The 15,122-nt window shown below is 43.5% G+C and overlaps 1 protein-coding gene across 1 annotated transcript in view; it reads right to left on the bottom strand.

The window, feature by feature from the left end:
* UBE2F (ubiquitin conjugating enzyme E2 F (putative)) overlaps positions 1–14,225 on the bottom strand; it is an 87,685-nt gene extending 73,460 nt beyond the window's left edge. Inside the window, exons 1-3 of the mRNA XM_086615838.1 lie at positions 14,163–14,225; positions 11,402–11,535; positions 1,733–1,762 (exon numbers count right to left, since the gene is read on the bottom strand). Coding sequence (XP_086471964.1) covers positions 1,733–1,762; positions 11,402–11,519 — 148 coding nt within the window. The 5' untranslated portion in view covers positions 11,520–11,535; positions 14,163–14,225. The remainder of the gene's footprint in view (positions 1–1,732; positions 1,763–11,401; positions 11,536–14,162) is intronic.
* Between the last annotated feature and the right edge of the window lie 897 nt (positions 14,226–15,122).

Here is a 15,122-nt window from a genome sequence, read left to right as displayed (position 1 = left end):
AGAGACGAGCTGTCAAGCTGGCACTCGAAGATGTGTATATCCATGGATACATTATTATCCACATTATGCAGCCTTTGGCTGCTTGATCCATCAAGCTGGCTGTTCGTTTTCCTTCGTCAAGGAGCTCAATAGCATCAGAGATACAGACCCTATTTGCCTGAAAAAAATAACTGGAACTGTACACAAATCCTAGTAACACATTCACATTGTAGTAACGACAAACCCTGCTATACATTTCTCAAGTGGTTGTTATCCTGTGGAAGTCCACACAAAAAAACTCCAACAATTCGACAAAAGTTAGAATTACTCTGCAAAAAAATCTCCATAATTGTCTTTAAGAAAGAGGAGCATATAGAAAGATGAGTGAAGCAATGCTTCTTCTTGCCCTCTCTTTTTGCTGCTTCTGCTCTGCATTTTTTCCCCTTGTAATTCCTCCCACCAGGCAGTCCGTACACTGAAAAACCTGATTTTTGAGATCTAGGCATTGATCTGGATTTAGAATCCTTACCAGATAAAAGATGCTCATCAGAAGCAGCACTGAGAAGTTTCACCCAGAGAGAAAAAACATGGTCAAAGCTTCCCTAAGAAGGGGAAAGACAAGAAACATCACAAGCTACCTGCCAGTGTAACTGGAGAGAATATTCACTGCCTTTCTTTGTAAGATAAGGACAAACCTTGTGAATAGTAATATCCTCCACAGACACTCTGCCTCTGCTGCAAGCAGCTCATGGCTCTTTCCCTGCTGGGGAAACATCTCCGATGACTCTGGAACAGGCACGTGCACCGCAGGAAGTTATGCAGAGCGAGAGATGGGCTCTGAACGTGCCTCTGAGCTTACCAGGCAATAACTTGCTGTGCCTGTCTGCATTCCAAGAGCTCACTCGGCAGAGTGATGCTGTTCTGGTCAACACTTGAAGGGAAAGGGAGCTCAGCAACAACTCAGTTTCACTGTCAACATCCACTTTTAGCAAAAAATACAGAGCAGCAGGAATTTCACTTCTCTTTATAAAAGAGTTTTGTGTTTTGCTGTCCATTGCAGAACGAGGCTTTTTAAAGCTAAGGAGTAGAAAATATATATTTGATTTTTCACTATCTATCCACAGCTTTAGAAGCAACGAGCCATTTAACCTGTGCTCTTAAAAGCCTATTTTAAAGTGCTCATTAATATTTTCAGCTTTTAGCATAACATACATCACAAGAAAGATTCCAGAGCTAAAACCACATTATCTTGCCTTTTTTTTTTTTTAAGGAATACGGATCACTTAAAACTTTTTTTCATTAGTATTTTTTACTATTAACAAACACATCAGCTTACAGCTGGCATGTGAAGTGAAAAAGCACTAGGGTGATTTAATATGTTTCCTGAGAACTGAGCTATCTGTTCTGCCCCTAAAACAGCATCTATCTCTTGCTTCGAAAAAAAGAGAATGGAGGAATAACAGGAGTGAGGCAATAAATGCACACTTCAGTTCCAGGTATCTTTGGGTGTTTTATGAGACGGAAGCTCCCACTCCACCAGAAGTCAAATTCTAGAGCAAAATTATCAATACTGCTTCCAAAGGACGCTAATAAGAGGGAGCAACAAAAAAAATCTGATCGAGCCTGGGTGGCTGAGTTTTGCACAGCCTTCCCTAGAGTTAACAAATATCATCAGCATTCATACTTCAGTCAAAGCACTCAGTTCAACAGTCCCTTTCCCCTTAAAACACATCCCATTAAATGCTATACTTACAAGGTAAATTAGCTTCAAGTTCTGCAACCTCTGTTGAAAGAAAAAAAAAATACTGTTATTTATGCAAGCATAAAGCCATTCTTGAAATCCAAATTGGCAGATCTAATTTAAACCACCCTGTAAATCAAATTTCACTTAAAAAATATAATTAAGCTGCACTGGAAGTTTACCTTGAAATTTCTCTTTAAGCCATGCAATTCATTACTAAAAAAACTCGTCCACCTTACGTTGCAGACAATGCAAACGTATCCTGTTGTGATTAGGAGGTTCAGCTCTGCCAAGACTGAAGCACCAGGGCTTCTAATACACAGAACGCTGGCATTTCAAAAAGTGGCATTATCCAAACTTCCAAATTTGTCTACACAAGACACTACAATATGGAAATCCAGAACTCCACAGCCTGCAAAGCACAAGAGAAGAACCATTGTAAAAGCATTCCCTACCCCTTTCTCTTTAAACTCACCAGCCTTTCACAGTGGGAAGCACTATCAATCCTCACTAGGACCTGGCTCTTATTTTAAGGTGTTGACTGCTTTCTTTATTGCTTTCTGTGCTTGTGTTGCTCGAGAGCAGCCCTGAGGAGAAGGACTTGGGAGTGCTGGTCAATGAGAAGCTCAACACGAGCCAGCAATGTGCACTGCCAGCCCAGAAAGCCAACCGTGTCCTGGGCTGCATCCAAAGCCGTGTGGCCAGCAGGTTGAGAGAGGGGATTCTGCCCCTCTGCTCTGCTCTCGTGAGACCCCACCTGCAGTGCTGCGTTCAGCTCTGAGGCCCCCAACACAAGAAGGACATGGAACTGTTCGAGCAAGTCCAGAGAAGGCCACAAAGATGATCCAAAGGCTGGAGCACCTCTGCTATGGAGACAGGCTGGGAGAGTTGGGGCTGTTCAGCCTGGAGAAGAGAAGGCTCCGAGGTGATCTTATTGCAGCCTTCCAGTACTTAAAAGGGCTCTACAGGAAAGCTGGAGAGGGACTTTTTACAAGGGTGTGTAGTGATAGGACAAGGGGCAATGGATTTAAACTGAAAGAGGGGAGATTTAGATTGGATATAAGGAAGAAATTTTTCACTCTGAGGGTGGTGAGGCACTGGAACAGGTTGCCCAAAGAAGCTGTGGCTGCCCCATCCCTGGACGTGTTCAAGGGCAGGCTGGATGAGGCTTTGGGCAACCTGGTGTAGTGGAGGGTGTCCCTGCCCATGGCAGAGGGGTTGGAATTGGATGATCTTTGAGGTCCCTTCCAACCCAAACCATTCTGTGATTCTATGATTTAATGAATCCTCCCCACCCTCTGCTTCAATTCTGAGAAAAGGGCAGGCAGGGAAAGGGACCAACAGAAGGACAGAGCGTGTTCAAACCCAGCAATGGCCAAGCTGCAGCAGCACTGCTGAGCTGGGGCCTGGCTTCTGTCTCCTGCGAGGTTCAGGAGAGTTTACTGATCACCGCAGCTCCTTTGAAGTGTGAAAGATTTCCTGTAATGCATTCACACTGCTGTTTCCCTTTTTCTTGGCACAAGAATGAGTGGGTTTTCTTGTGAAAATATGAAAACGAAAACACTTACACCCATGAGTACAGGCCAGCGTGCTTTGAAGGCATGTAACACATGGGAAGGCTATGCTAATTAATCCACATGAAAGCTTCGTGAACAAAGGCAAGCTCCCCAAAATTCAGGTTTCTAATCAACTCTGCAACAACACACAAACTAAGAATGAAATGACTTTGTAAAAACAAAAAAGCAGGTAAAGACCTGCTTCAATAATCTAAACTTTTAAAGTAACAACAAGTAAGGAAATAGCTGTTACTATGAACTGTGCCATATTAACATCAGTAATTAACAATAACTAGCATATTTAAACAGGCCAAAGCTACACTGAGCTTGCTGACTTGTATGACTCTGGTAGTGACAGTTTTGACAACAAAATAATTTTTCTATTTTGCTGCTCAGAAAGCCAATGTTTTGACCATATCATTCAAGCCCCATTAATATTCTGATGTTTTATGTACTCTCTACATAAATCAATACCACTGACGACAATATTCTCTGTAAGAGAATGCCTCTCATGCAGTCTGCCAACTTATTGGCATGATTTAACACATCTATCAACAAGCAAAATGCCAAAGCAAATTAGAGCTCAAATACACTGAACTTCCAAGAGCTCCAAAAGTCTCACTAAATTAAATAACAAACTTTATCTCACAATCATACCGACCTGCTCTTTCAACAAGTGACTGTAACTACAGCTAAACGGTAATTAATTTGACTGCTTTGCATAATGTTTTGTGAATAATCAGGATAGTGTCTCAATTCACAGCCAGGCACCTAACTGCTCCTTAAGAGGTCAAGACAAACACCAAGTTTCAGGAAATATTATAATCATAGAATCACAGAATGATTAGGGTTGGAAGGGACCTCAAAGATCATCCAGTTCCAAACCCCCTGCCATGGGCAGGGACACCCTCCACTACACCAGGTTGCTCAAAGCCTCATTCAACCTGGCCTTGAACACTTCCAGGGATGGGGCAGCCACAGCTTCTCTGGGCAACCTGTGCCAGTGCCTCGCCACCCTCACAGTGAAAAATTTCTTCCTTATGTCTAATCTGACTCTCCCCTCTTTCAGTTTAAATCCATTGCCCCTTGTCCTATCACTACACGCCCTTGTAAAAAGTCCCTCTCCAGCTTTCCTGTAGGCCCCCTTTAGGTACTGGAAGGCTGCAATAAGATCACCCCGGAGCCTTCTCTTCCTCCAGGCTGAACAGCCCCAACTCTCTCAGCCTGTCTTCACAGCAGAGGTGCTCCAGCTCTCAGATCATCTTTGTGGCCCTCCTCTGGACCTGCTCCAGCAGCCTCATGTCCTTCTTGTGTTGGGGACTCCAGAGCTGAATATTGCAGGAAATATTGCAGGAAAGCGCTGCAGAACTTACAAAAGAAACCAGTACTCATCAATGCCTGCTCAGTGCTGGCTTAGCAGAGGTGCAGAAACACTGCGGAGCATCCGAATTCCTCTCGCAGTCAAGAGGGCTTCTTGCCAACAAGCAGCAAACCCAGGAGCACTGCAAGGCCCTGCACCACGCTGATAAGCCCTCCCAGGTAGGTGCAAAAGGCTGTAGCTAAGTGCAGATGCACACCAGAGCTTCTGCAGGCAGCAAACTCCGATCCAGTCAGCCCAGAGCCAGTCTAGCTGCTGGCCAGTCAGTCTGGTGTTCCTCAAACCTGATGTGGTCTGGTGCAGGAACACATGGAGGTGTCACAGGTATTTGCAGTCCTGCTCTTGACCCAGTATGCACTTGCTTGAACCAAGCAGCTCGGCTGGACCTGGGCTGGCTCTCACCCATGGCGTGGAGAAGCTGCACCTCAGACAACGATGAATCCTACTACAGAGTTTCCTGCATGCATCACTAAGAGCAACAGGGAATGTTTTAATAGCTCCAAATGCTATTCTAAAGCATAAAAAGAGTAAAAGGCAAAGGTTAAACTTAAACCTACCACAGACTTTGGAAAAGCTGAATGCAAACTGATTATGTCTCAGAAGCCGCATGGGAACCTTTACCACGGAAAGCTCAGCCTAACACGAGCAATCAGAGCTATTTATAAATGATTTCACAAACAATAACTCTCCCTACCCATGACAATTCTCGGGACAGAAATAGGAACACACACTCCTGACGTGTGCACAGGCATATGGTTTATGAGTAAATGTTTTATATTCAGTAGCACACACTATAATCGCATTGCTCTGCTCCCTCCCCTTCCCCACCCCACCTCGACAAGTCAAAATACAGAAGTGCTTCGTTTGTTGCCCTGCCACAAAGAGTCAGGCCATATCCTTCCCACTGGAGTTTGTTTTTAAGTACGCAAAACGAAAGCATTATTTCCTCAACTGAAATTAATGTTCTCACCCACAGCAATACTTAAATCTCTCTGCTTTTGCCCAAAAAGCCCTCTCTACTGTTTAGGTCCCTCTTTAATGTACATCTTTAAGACTACTAGAGATGAAAATAAGTACCTTGACGCCCTAACAAAAACTCCATTTTCTAAGTATTAATTCTAACAGTATAATGCTGTTTGCCTCCTAATTATTAGAAGTCAAACAAGCCAGCTAATAGTGCCAGTTTTTCAAGAGAGTAAGAAATGTGTATCTTCCTTCCACTTACAAATGTTTATTTTAAACAAGATACTATCAAATCACATGCTTCAGCTTCTATGTACTGTTACAGAACTTAGTATCCTGACATCAAAACCTAGAAAAAGCCACTGCGGTTGGAAATCTCTAACTCTACAATAAATGACTTCATACTTCAGGTACGCTGAAAATCAAAGGCATAAGAAGTGAAGCAATACGTTGAACCAGGCCTCCCTTTCTCAGTGAAATTCTAGAAAAAGTCTCAGTAATAATTTTTCAAATTAGCTCCAGTTCTTGTTGTCTTTCTAGCTTTACAATATCTACCACAATTACGCTGCAAGCATTTCAGTGTAAGCTATTAGTTTCCTCTTTAATAAATATAAATCACTCATCACACAGCTTTCCACTGTCTTCTTCCCAAATAAAAGATTTCATTTTAAGGGGGCCAAGAAGCATCTCTGAAAAGCAAATGATTTTGTGCTCCAAGTGCAACGTGCAAAAGTTGATACAGCATTTTCAAAACAATGCCTCACGTAACCTCAAGAGTGTTAACAAAGGAAGGGGTTTTTTTTTTAAACTCAAACGAAAACTATTTTCTCCCTTCTCAATTTTCCTCACCTGTTATCCTGAGGAGGGATATTACTGTACTTGAATGCTTGAAGAAAGCAAATATATGGATTCTCCTCATTTTTATTTACAATGCACATACACTTCACTTTCATAATCGGGTTCCCACTTTCATTCTGTCAGGCTTACACAAATGCACACCCAAAACACTTTCCAGTTACATAAATCTGGTTGCAAAAGCCACAAATGTTGAAGAAAACTGAGGAAAAAACACGCTGACTCATTTTCTTAGACATTAAATTACTTCAAGCTGTCACAATCAAACTAAGCAGTACTGGTAATACAAAACTGAATGATGACGTTCAGGTGCACTACAAAAAAGCAGTTCAACAAACTGCCTTTGTGATCAATAAGCATATAAATCACTACTGGAATGTTCTTTAATTCAATTTAGTAGTCATGTTCATGACACCATATTAAACTGAAATACTACTTTGGCTTGTCCTCAGCCCCTTTCCAAGTCTCAGAAAGGATCTGCCTTCCACGTTCAGCACTGCATGGCTAAGAGCATCCTGCAGCAACAGTCATGTGGCCTCTATTCCCAACTTCATTAACTGATTATTTAAAGCTGTTTTAACATCAAAAAATTGCCTCTGCAGCACAGAACAAATTGCAAGTTGCTAAAGCAAGTGTACTTCTTGCTCTGGTGTACTAGGCCAATAGAATTAGAGCCCTAGTCTGACTAAGAAGATATTGAAAATCCAGTGAAAATAGAGATGGAAGAATGAGACATACTGAACTCCTAAAGTTGTGCTTTATTAGAGCCTCCCTCCCAGCCAGAGTGGCAGCAGAGCCCCTTGGAGCACCATTTCCTTCTACTCCTCCTCCCCACATCACTATTTGCATTTTACCTTCTCCAGTTGTTCACGTTTCCTCTGTCTGATTTCTCTTGAAACACGTCAGTCACTGCTTGGTCTCTCTCCAGCCCACTCCTTCTCAGCCAGAAAGCCTCTCTCCAAGAACTGGCAGTCTGAATTACTAGTCCTTGCCCTCCCAAACCCTCACACGCTTTTGCTCTCGGTGATTTTGAAGTCCTAGATGTTTTCCTGCAACTTCCAGGAGTTTCAGAGCAAAACTACCACTGTGCTCCCCACCCCGGACACATGTGCCCTGCTGACCTCCAGAACGCGTCCCATCAGTTGCTGAGATAATCAGCAGGGGACAGGCTGCTACCAAAACCTGTTTAGCAGCCCTGACTTTAATACCTAGAGGAAAAACAGCTGGAAGAGAACATCCAGCTGTCTCAGAATTACTTCCCTACTTCAAACTTTAGGGTTAAAGATTTCCCTTTCAGAGTATGTCCATGAAATAACCCAACAAAACAGTGCCCTGAGCCATGATTGATATTTGAATGTACAACAATACCAGACAGCTAAGCAATCAAAGGGACAGCTTAGAAAAAATAACAAAGGGCACCAGTATTTTAAGAGCAACTTTTTCACAGTAGTGGAAAAAAATGCCTGTTCAATTTGCACCCATCACTGAATCCAAAAACAGCAGCACCTGACAACACTCTGCTGATAGCTCCCATACTTCCAATGTTAGTAAAAACACTTCAAACATTGACTTTGAACTTTCTTCTCATTCAAATAGCTAACATTATACCTAAATTATCACTTTTTTCCCTATTTTACGGTGTTATCAGTTAGCAGACATATGTAGTTGGTCTATGCCAAGTTTTTAAAAGTTTGTAAGCATCGTCCACACTTATCAGCAGCTGGCATCCCAGCCATCTACCCCATAATCAAAATGATCTATTTACCAGTCAGCAAACACAATAGATTCGAGGACTGCAGGGTTATCAGTGAGACAACACATCCTTCCAAGACATCCTATAATGCCTCCCTGGACTGGACTCTCTATCAACACAAACAAGGCTGTCTTTAATTTACCTCCAGATAAAAACCAGACACTGTCTGTGTCTGGGTGAGACCTCCAGTAAAACTGGCAGACATCTGTCTGCAGAATTTATTAGACCATCACTAATTTACTGAGGATCAGGAATCAAAAAGTATCTCTGCAGCACATCATCACCATCACTCCAACAGCTATCTGACCTTGGTTCATACAGCATCACCAGCTCCCCAGGCCAGGGAGGGTACTGTGCCAAAAATCACCCTCAGCTAAGCTTCTAGGGCAGCCCACCACGTTGTAAGCTGCTGCACAGACCAGTTGCCGGCTGTTCTCCTATTGACTCAGAAGCTATAGATTTATTTGAGGCCAAAAAGGATCCATATGTGCTAGGGAATGAGCATAGCTGTCACTGAGCTTTCCAACGCCCGTCACCACAGCCCCTTGTACTTTCAACTCAGAGGCTTTGCGCAGGAGAATGAAAGCACCAGTTCTCATACTGGTTAATAGGTGCAACTGAACCAGCACTAATCTCAACACAGCTGCTGGGGCAAAGTAGAACAGAACATGCCAGGTCTTTTCTCATCAACTCCTCCTTCCTCACTTCTGGTCAGGATTATTTTTTTTTTTTTTGTAGAACAGATTATTTTTTCAATTCAGAGTTGCCAGGAGATTGACCATGGCCTTTCACCCATCCTGCAACTCTCACCTCTATGTTTGATACCTTCAGTCTAAACAAACATCAGCAACAACTTCTACTTACAAGTTCTCTTACAGTCCCCCACCAACTGCATTTCAAGTCCAATACAACAGCCTGAAGCTGGGCACACACTGGGCTATCACAGTTCCATACAATCAAGCGGTGAAAGGCACTGGTACTGGTCAGATGTCTCAGCATCCCTGCTGCACGCACACCTTCAGCAGGCTTCGCTCCCTGTCAGACTCATTCCTGCAGATCTAGACAACGTGACCTAAAAAAAACCCACCAACATTAAAAGTCCATCTTCACTCAGGCTCTCAGCGTTGTAGATGCTGCTGCAGCTGATCTTGGTTTATGAGCTGGAGCAAGTTCTAGAAACTTTTGTAATCAAACGGTCTACATTTTAAGAGTAGCTTAAAAGAGAATATCCCCAATGAGTCTTTTTCAGAGCAGCTACTAGATTCTCCCCTACTTTCAGCGCAGTTATACTGAAGTAATCTACTTCGACCGTCAGCTCCCATTTCAGCCCAGAAACCATTCTAACCAGATTGACAGCTGCTCTCACAACTCTTTTGGGAGAACCACGTGATACAACTTTCATGCACAAGCAGACCATGATCCAACACTCAGACTCGTCAGAAGGATGCCAGCTGTGATCTGCTTTTAACATTTGTCAGTTTGGGACTCAACTCGTTCAACACTTGCTCTGTGCTGATGTGCTAATGGTAGTCATAGCAATTACAATGTCAATACTAATTTTCCATAGCTTACATTCTCCTCTTCCCCTGCAGACATACGTAGGGTTTTAGTCACAAAGGTGAAAAACATGATTGCTCCTACTAAGGGTACAGTGAAATATTTCTTAGGGCATGTCACACTATACCAGGCACTGTAGTTGGAGTATATTTATATTATGCTGCTATTTTCCCCTCAAATCTACACTTGTAGGTCAGTGAAAATCTCAGATTATATATATATTTAGTAATTTGGCTTTGTAGCTTAGCCTGGTTAAAGAGCTTATTCCTTCTGCCTGGTATCTTTCTCCCCTCAGAACTGGAGTTAACTGAGGGTTTTCAAACTGGAAGTCTAAAACAAGCTCTCTGTGAAAGTTACCACATCAGGGCATAAAGCAAATTAAAACTTTCTGTCCTTAGAACGATGCAAAGGGAGAAAACTCTGGATATGACTTCCCAGTGCACTGAGGCAGCAGCATTTGCAGTGAAACCTTGCTCCAGCATACAGTTATATGGCAGAATCTACCTGAATTCAAAAAAGCCATATGTAATGCTAGAACTAGGCAATGTCATTCAGGTAGATATTCCAGTGTCAGTCAAGTCATTCTGAAAAAAGACCAGGAAATGTGAGTTTCCTTTGACTGGCTCGAATCCTAAGAGTGACAGCTTACACATCAACAGCAGTATATTTGCTATTGATCATTTTTAGCACAAACATCAACCTTATCAATATATTCCTTACCACTAGATAACGCTGCACAACTAGAGCATTAAAACACTTAACTATTACCAGAGGGACTAAACCTGAGGTTAAGCTCGTAGTAACTGCAAAGTGCCAGCACCTATGCATTTTAAAGAGAAATTATTTATGCTACAGGAAAAAAAATTAAAAGCAAGAAAGAGCTGTCCTTGATTTTACTGTAAAATAGTTTAACTATAGTCTCACAAACTACCTTATTCACCCAGAACTGCTGCAAAGTAAAAGTTTGGGGTTTGCCCCCACACACCCCCCAATGGCAAGCCAGCTAGTAACAACCTACAGCAGTCTTCCTAGAACAGTCCATACTGTACTACAAAAATGAGTGTTGTTTTTTTATTCACTACTTCATACTCAACTTCCAGTGACTCCAGGCCTATGAAAAATATTTCTTTGCATTACTTTTTTAAGCTTTTTGAAGTTTATTGCCTCTGATCTATACCATTAAAGACCACAGGAACACTGATACTACTTTTAGGACTTTCCTGTCACAAGCAGTTATGGTTTTGCTACAAAAAATACCTTCTTATCAAGTCAAATCTGATATTCTCCTATATATTTAGTGACACTTACGTGACAATTTTTTATCATAATAATGTTTTACTTAACGACACAGTTTCCAGCAATGGATTAATTTTTCAGTAGAGTAAGGAGAAGCCTTTTTATGTTTTACATTATTCAATGAAAATAAACGTCCTACAGGTGAAGAGCTGCTAGAGATGTGACGTGTGCCAATATATACTCTACAGTATAAATACTGAGGTAAGTCACAAACGATTTTAAAAATACTCCCGGAAATCATTTTATATGAATTTTGTATTGTTTACTGGCAATACACTCGCAAACAGTAAATCCCAAAATACTTAAATACAAGTTCCTTTCACCTTTAACAAGTAATTTATCTCGAACGGACACCCTCCGAGTTGAATCAGAAGCTGGATTGGATGCACGGGGCCCTCTGACACCATCGTCCCGCTTCAACTTGCTTGCCAGAGTTAGCATTACTGCTGTCTTCAATCTAGAACACAAATAAGAGAGCAAAGTCGATTACCAAAACTAAAGCACTGGGGGGAGAAGCACAGAAACAACTTACAGTTAGTTTCTTATTCAACAACTACCATCACATTCTGAGCAGTCGAACAAAGAACACGACAGATGTAGTTAACACGACCGCGATTAACCAAGGACAGCCTAGAGCACTTGAAGAATGAGACTTTGTTTCAGACCTGAATATTGAGAGAGTCACAGCACATCAGGCCAAGAGGAAGTTCGATTTTGCTGGAGAAAGGTCAGACTTTCATCATTGTTTACAACCCAGTTTCACTGCACCACCCACCAACAGTGTAACGCCGCTCGACATGGCTCCTTCAAAAGAATTTCTGCGAAAACACCCCTGCCACATCCCCAGTCAGGCAACCTGCTACAACCATCCTCATCCATACTTCACATAACAATATTCAGAGCTACTTTTCAGCTGGCCAAAACAAAAAAAAAAAAAAAAAAAAAAGAGAGAAAAGGGAGGGGAAGGGTTACTGCGACAACTCTCCAACACTAGGAAGTGAGCTTTGAGTCAGCTACCAGGACACAGGAAAGGAAACGGATTTAATCTGCAAATAGTGCAATTAACTACGCAGCTGCACAACACTAACTCTGCACAGGGCAAAGCAACAGTGGAGAAAGTTACCTACAGAGGTTTGGTGAGAGAAACAGAGAGGTTTTTTGCTGTGTCAGTCCTCCACTATAGAAGATAAACTCACTGATAAATAAATGCCGAAGTCATAAACCCAAAACATTTAGTCTGTGATGGCTTAATACATTTGGACAGTACTCCTAGTTGAAGGCAACTCATTCTTATTAACAATTTGGCCAAAATGAACATAATGCTGACAAGATTCATGTTCTTTAGGCCCCACCACCACTAAAACAGTAGGAGAAATGCTTATTCTTTAGTCTTATGAGTTAATTCAAGAAGATAAAGGGGAAAAAAAACTTGAAAAAAAATCAGTATACAGTCTTTACATGAACTAGTTTGCACAGAAGACCAGACAGGTATGACACAGCAGTTACCAAGACATGAAACAGATGTTCAGGTAACATCAGCTCTCAGTATAAAATGGAGAATCGGCAGTGATATTCATAAGGTGATGATAAAGTCGAGGAAACCACCGAGATGAAGAGGATCCCACTACAAAACGACAAGACTCAATACAAGATTTAGCTCTGTCAGCTTCAGCTCCATGTGTCTAGATGTTTCCTTCTCATAAGCAAGCCCTGAAGTGAAGTTTAACAGGTCCACTGCAACAGCCGTTACTTCACTTGTTCATTTTTTTCTTGCCTCAGAGAAAACAGAAGATAAAGCCTCTGGGCTGCCAATCTAGTCTCTACATCCCTAAAAGACAGCCCTATTGCTCTTCCGAGGTCGTGAGAAAACTGACAGATTTATACCAAACATCAAGCCAACACCAAAATACTGCTGAAGGGGCAAGAAGGAGAAATGAAACAGCTGATGTGACGCTTGGATGTTGAGAAGAACACAACAGACAAGTGAGTAACAAGGTTCAGAAAAAAAGGAGAACACGTATTTCACAACAGCATTTAACAGTGTGAAACTCTGGTAATATCTACAAGAAGGTCAAGTTCTCTGGAGTAGACAAGCATGTGTGTTAGCTTCAAGGTCCAGATTTAAAAAAAAAAAAGAAAAAAAGTAAAATTCAGGGCAAATGTAAATCCTGCTTGCTCAACTGAAACGTTCAGTAGGTTTTTTTTTTTCCTCCCACTACCCCAGAGAAAGAAAGAACAAGCAGACAAAACAGTCCTTTTTCCCCCAGAGTAGAGAAATAAAACAGCTGGTTTTGGGGGTTTGTTTGTTTGTTTTAAAAAAAAAAAAAGCAGAGGAGGGAGTAATGGAGGCTGGGAAGCAGTGACATAAGGTCCTAAAAGAAATAAAAAAAGAAAATAGAAACTATAAACTGCAGGCAACCCCCTCCCCCACCAAAAAAATAATCTTTTAGGTGCCAAGTCCAAACGAAATCAACTTTAACGGGAATTAAACGCCTAAGTACCTTTACAGACCCGTTTCCTCACTGCTTGTCCTAAAAAAAATCGGGAAACCGAAGAGAAACGTGAGATCAGTGCGGAAAAAGAGATGATTCCCTCCAGCCGCACCCCAAATTTCATCGCTGGAGCACAGCGAGGAAGCACCCAAACTTGCCAACCGCCCCGGGAAAGTAACGCTCCACCACCGCACCACACTGGGGAGACTGGGCAGGCAGCGGTGCTGTGCTTGTCGACAGGGAAGGGCAGGAGAGCGCCGGGATTCCTCCAGCTCCCGTGGGAGCGGGGCCGACAGCGGGGAGCCGCCCTGCCCCGCACCGCCCCGCCAGCGCCCGCTCCCCGCGCCGCCGCCGCTACCGGGAAGCCCCTCCGCAGGAGACGGGGGGATCGCCGGGCTCTTGCGGTGCGGGCACGACCCTGGTGGGCCCGGGGATCCAGCGGGGGAGCCGGGGCCTGGCGGGCCGGGGCGGCCCGGGGAGATGTGGGGGCACCGGAGGAAAGAGAGCGGGCCGGAGCCTGGAAGGAAGGGCGCAGGCCTGAGCGGAGGGGCTAGTCCCAGACCGAGGGGGCGAAGAGGCGGGCCGCACTCACCTGAGCGCGGCGTCAGGGCCCGGCTCCCGCGGCCAACACCATCCCCGGGGCTGGCCCGGGGCAGCGGCGGCGAAGCGCCTCCTCCCTCCGCGGCGCCGCCGGAAGTGGGCGGCTCCGCGGGGCGGGGCCGCGGCCGCCGCGCCTGTCAATCACGAGCGCGGAATCTCGCGAGAGTTGGAGGAGAGCGTGGCCGTTGTTCGCGGAGTTCTCGCGAGAGTTGCGGGTGCTGGCGAGGGGAGGTGTTCGCGCCCGGCGGGGCGGCGCCATGTTGGGGCGCCGTGGCTGCGGGGCAGCGGCGGCGACGCTGTGGGTAACTTTTGTGTTAGTGCGTTAGTTCACCGGATTAGTGAAAGCACTAGTCAGTCAGATTAAATGAGTGTCAAAAACTGAGTGCATTTAATAATGGACAGTGAATTGCTTGGATATCGTAACTAGGCTAATGGGACTGGCTGATCATTTTAGGTCCCTTCCAACTGAAACTTTCCGTTCCTTTCCTTTTTCCTTTCCTTTTTTCCTTTCCTTTTTCCTTTCCTTTCCTTTTTCCTTTCCTTTTCCTTTCCTTTTTCCTTTCCTTTCCCTTTCCTTTTTCCTTTTTCCTTTCTCATTTCCATTTTCCTTTTTCCTTTCTCCTTTCCATTTTCCGTTCATTTTTCCTTTCCTTTCCTTTTTCCTTTCCTTTCCCTTTTCCTTTCCCTTTACTTTTTTCTTTCCTTTTTTCTTTCCTTTCCTTTCCTTTTTCCTTTCCTTCCTTTCTCCTTTCCTTTCTCCTTTCCTTTTTCCTTTCCTTTCCCTTTCTTTTTTCATTTACTTTCCTTTCTCCTTTCCTTACCTTTCTCCTTTCCTTTCCCTCTTCCTTTCCTTTCCCTTTCCTTTTTCCTTTCCTTTCCCTTTCCTTTTTCCTTTCCTTTCTCCTTTCCTTTCTCCTTTCCTTTCCTTTTCCTTTCCTTTCCTTTTCCCTTT

This window comes from Tauraco erythrolophus, chromosome 8, assembly GCF_009769465.1.
Source record: "Tauraco erythrolophus isolate bTauEry1 chromosome 8, bTauEry1.pri, whole genome shotgun sequence".
Classification (NCBI taxonomy): domain Eukaryota; kingdom Metazoa; phylum Chordata; class Aves; order Musophagiformes; family Musophagidae; genus Tauraco; species Tauraco erythrolophus.
The sequence above is the reverse complement of the archived record's forward strand: the minus strand, read 5'-3'. Positions and strand labels throughout refer to the sequence as shown.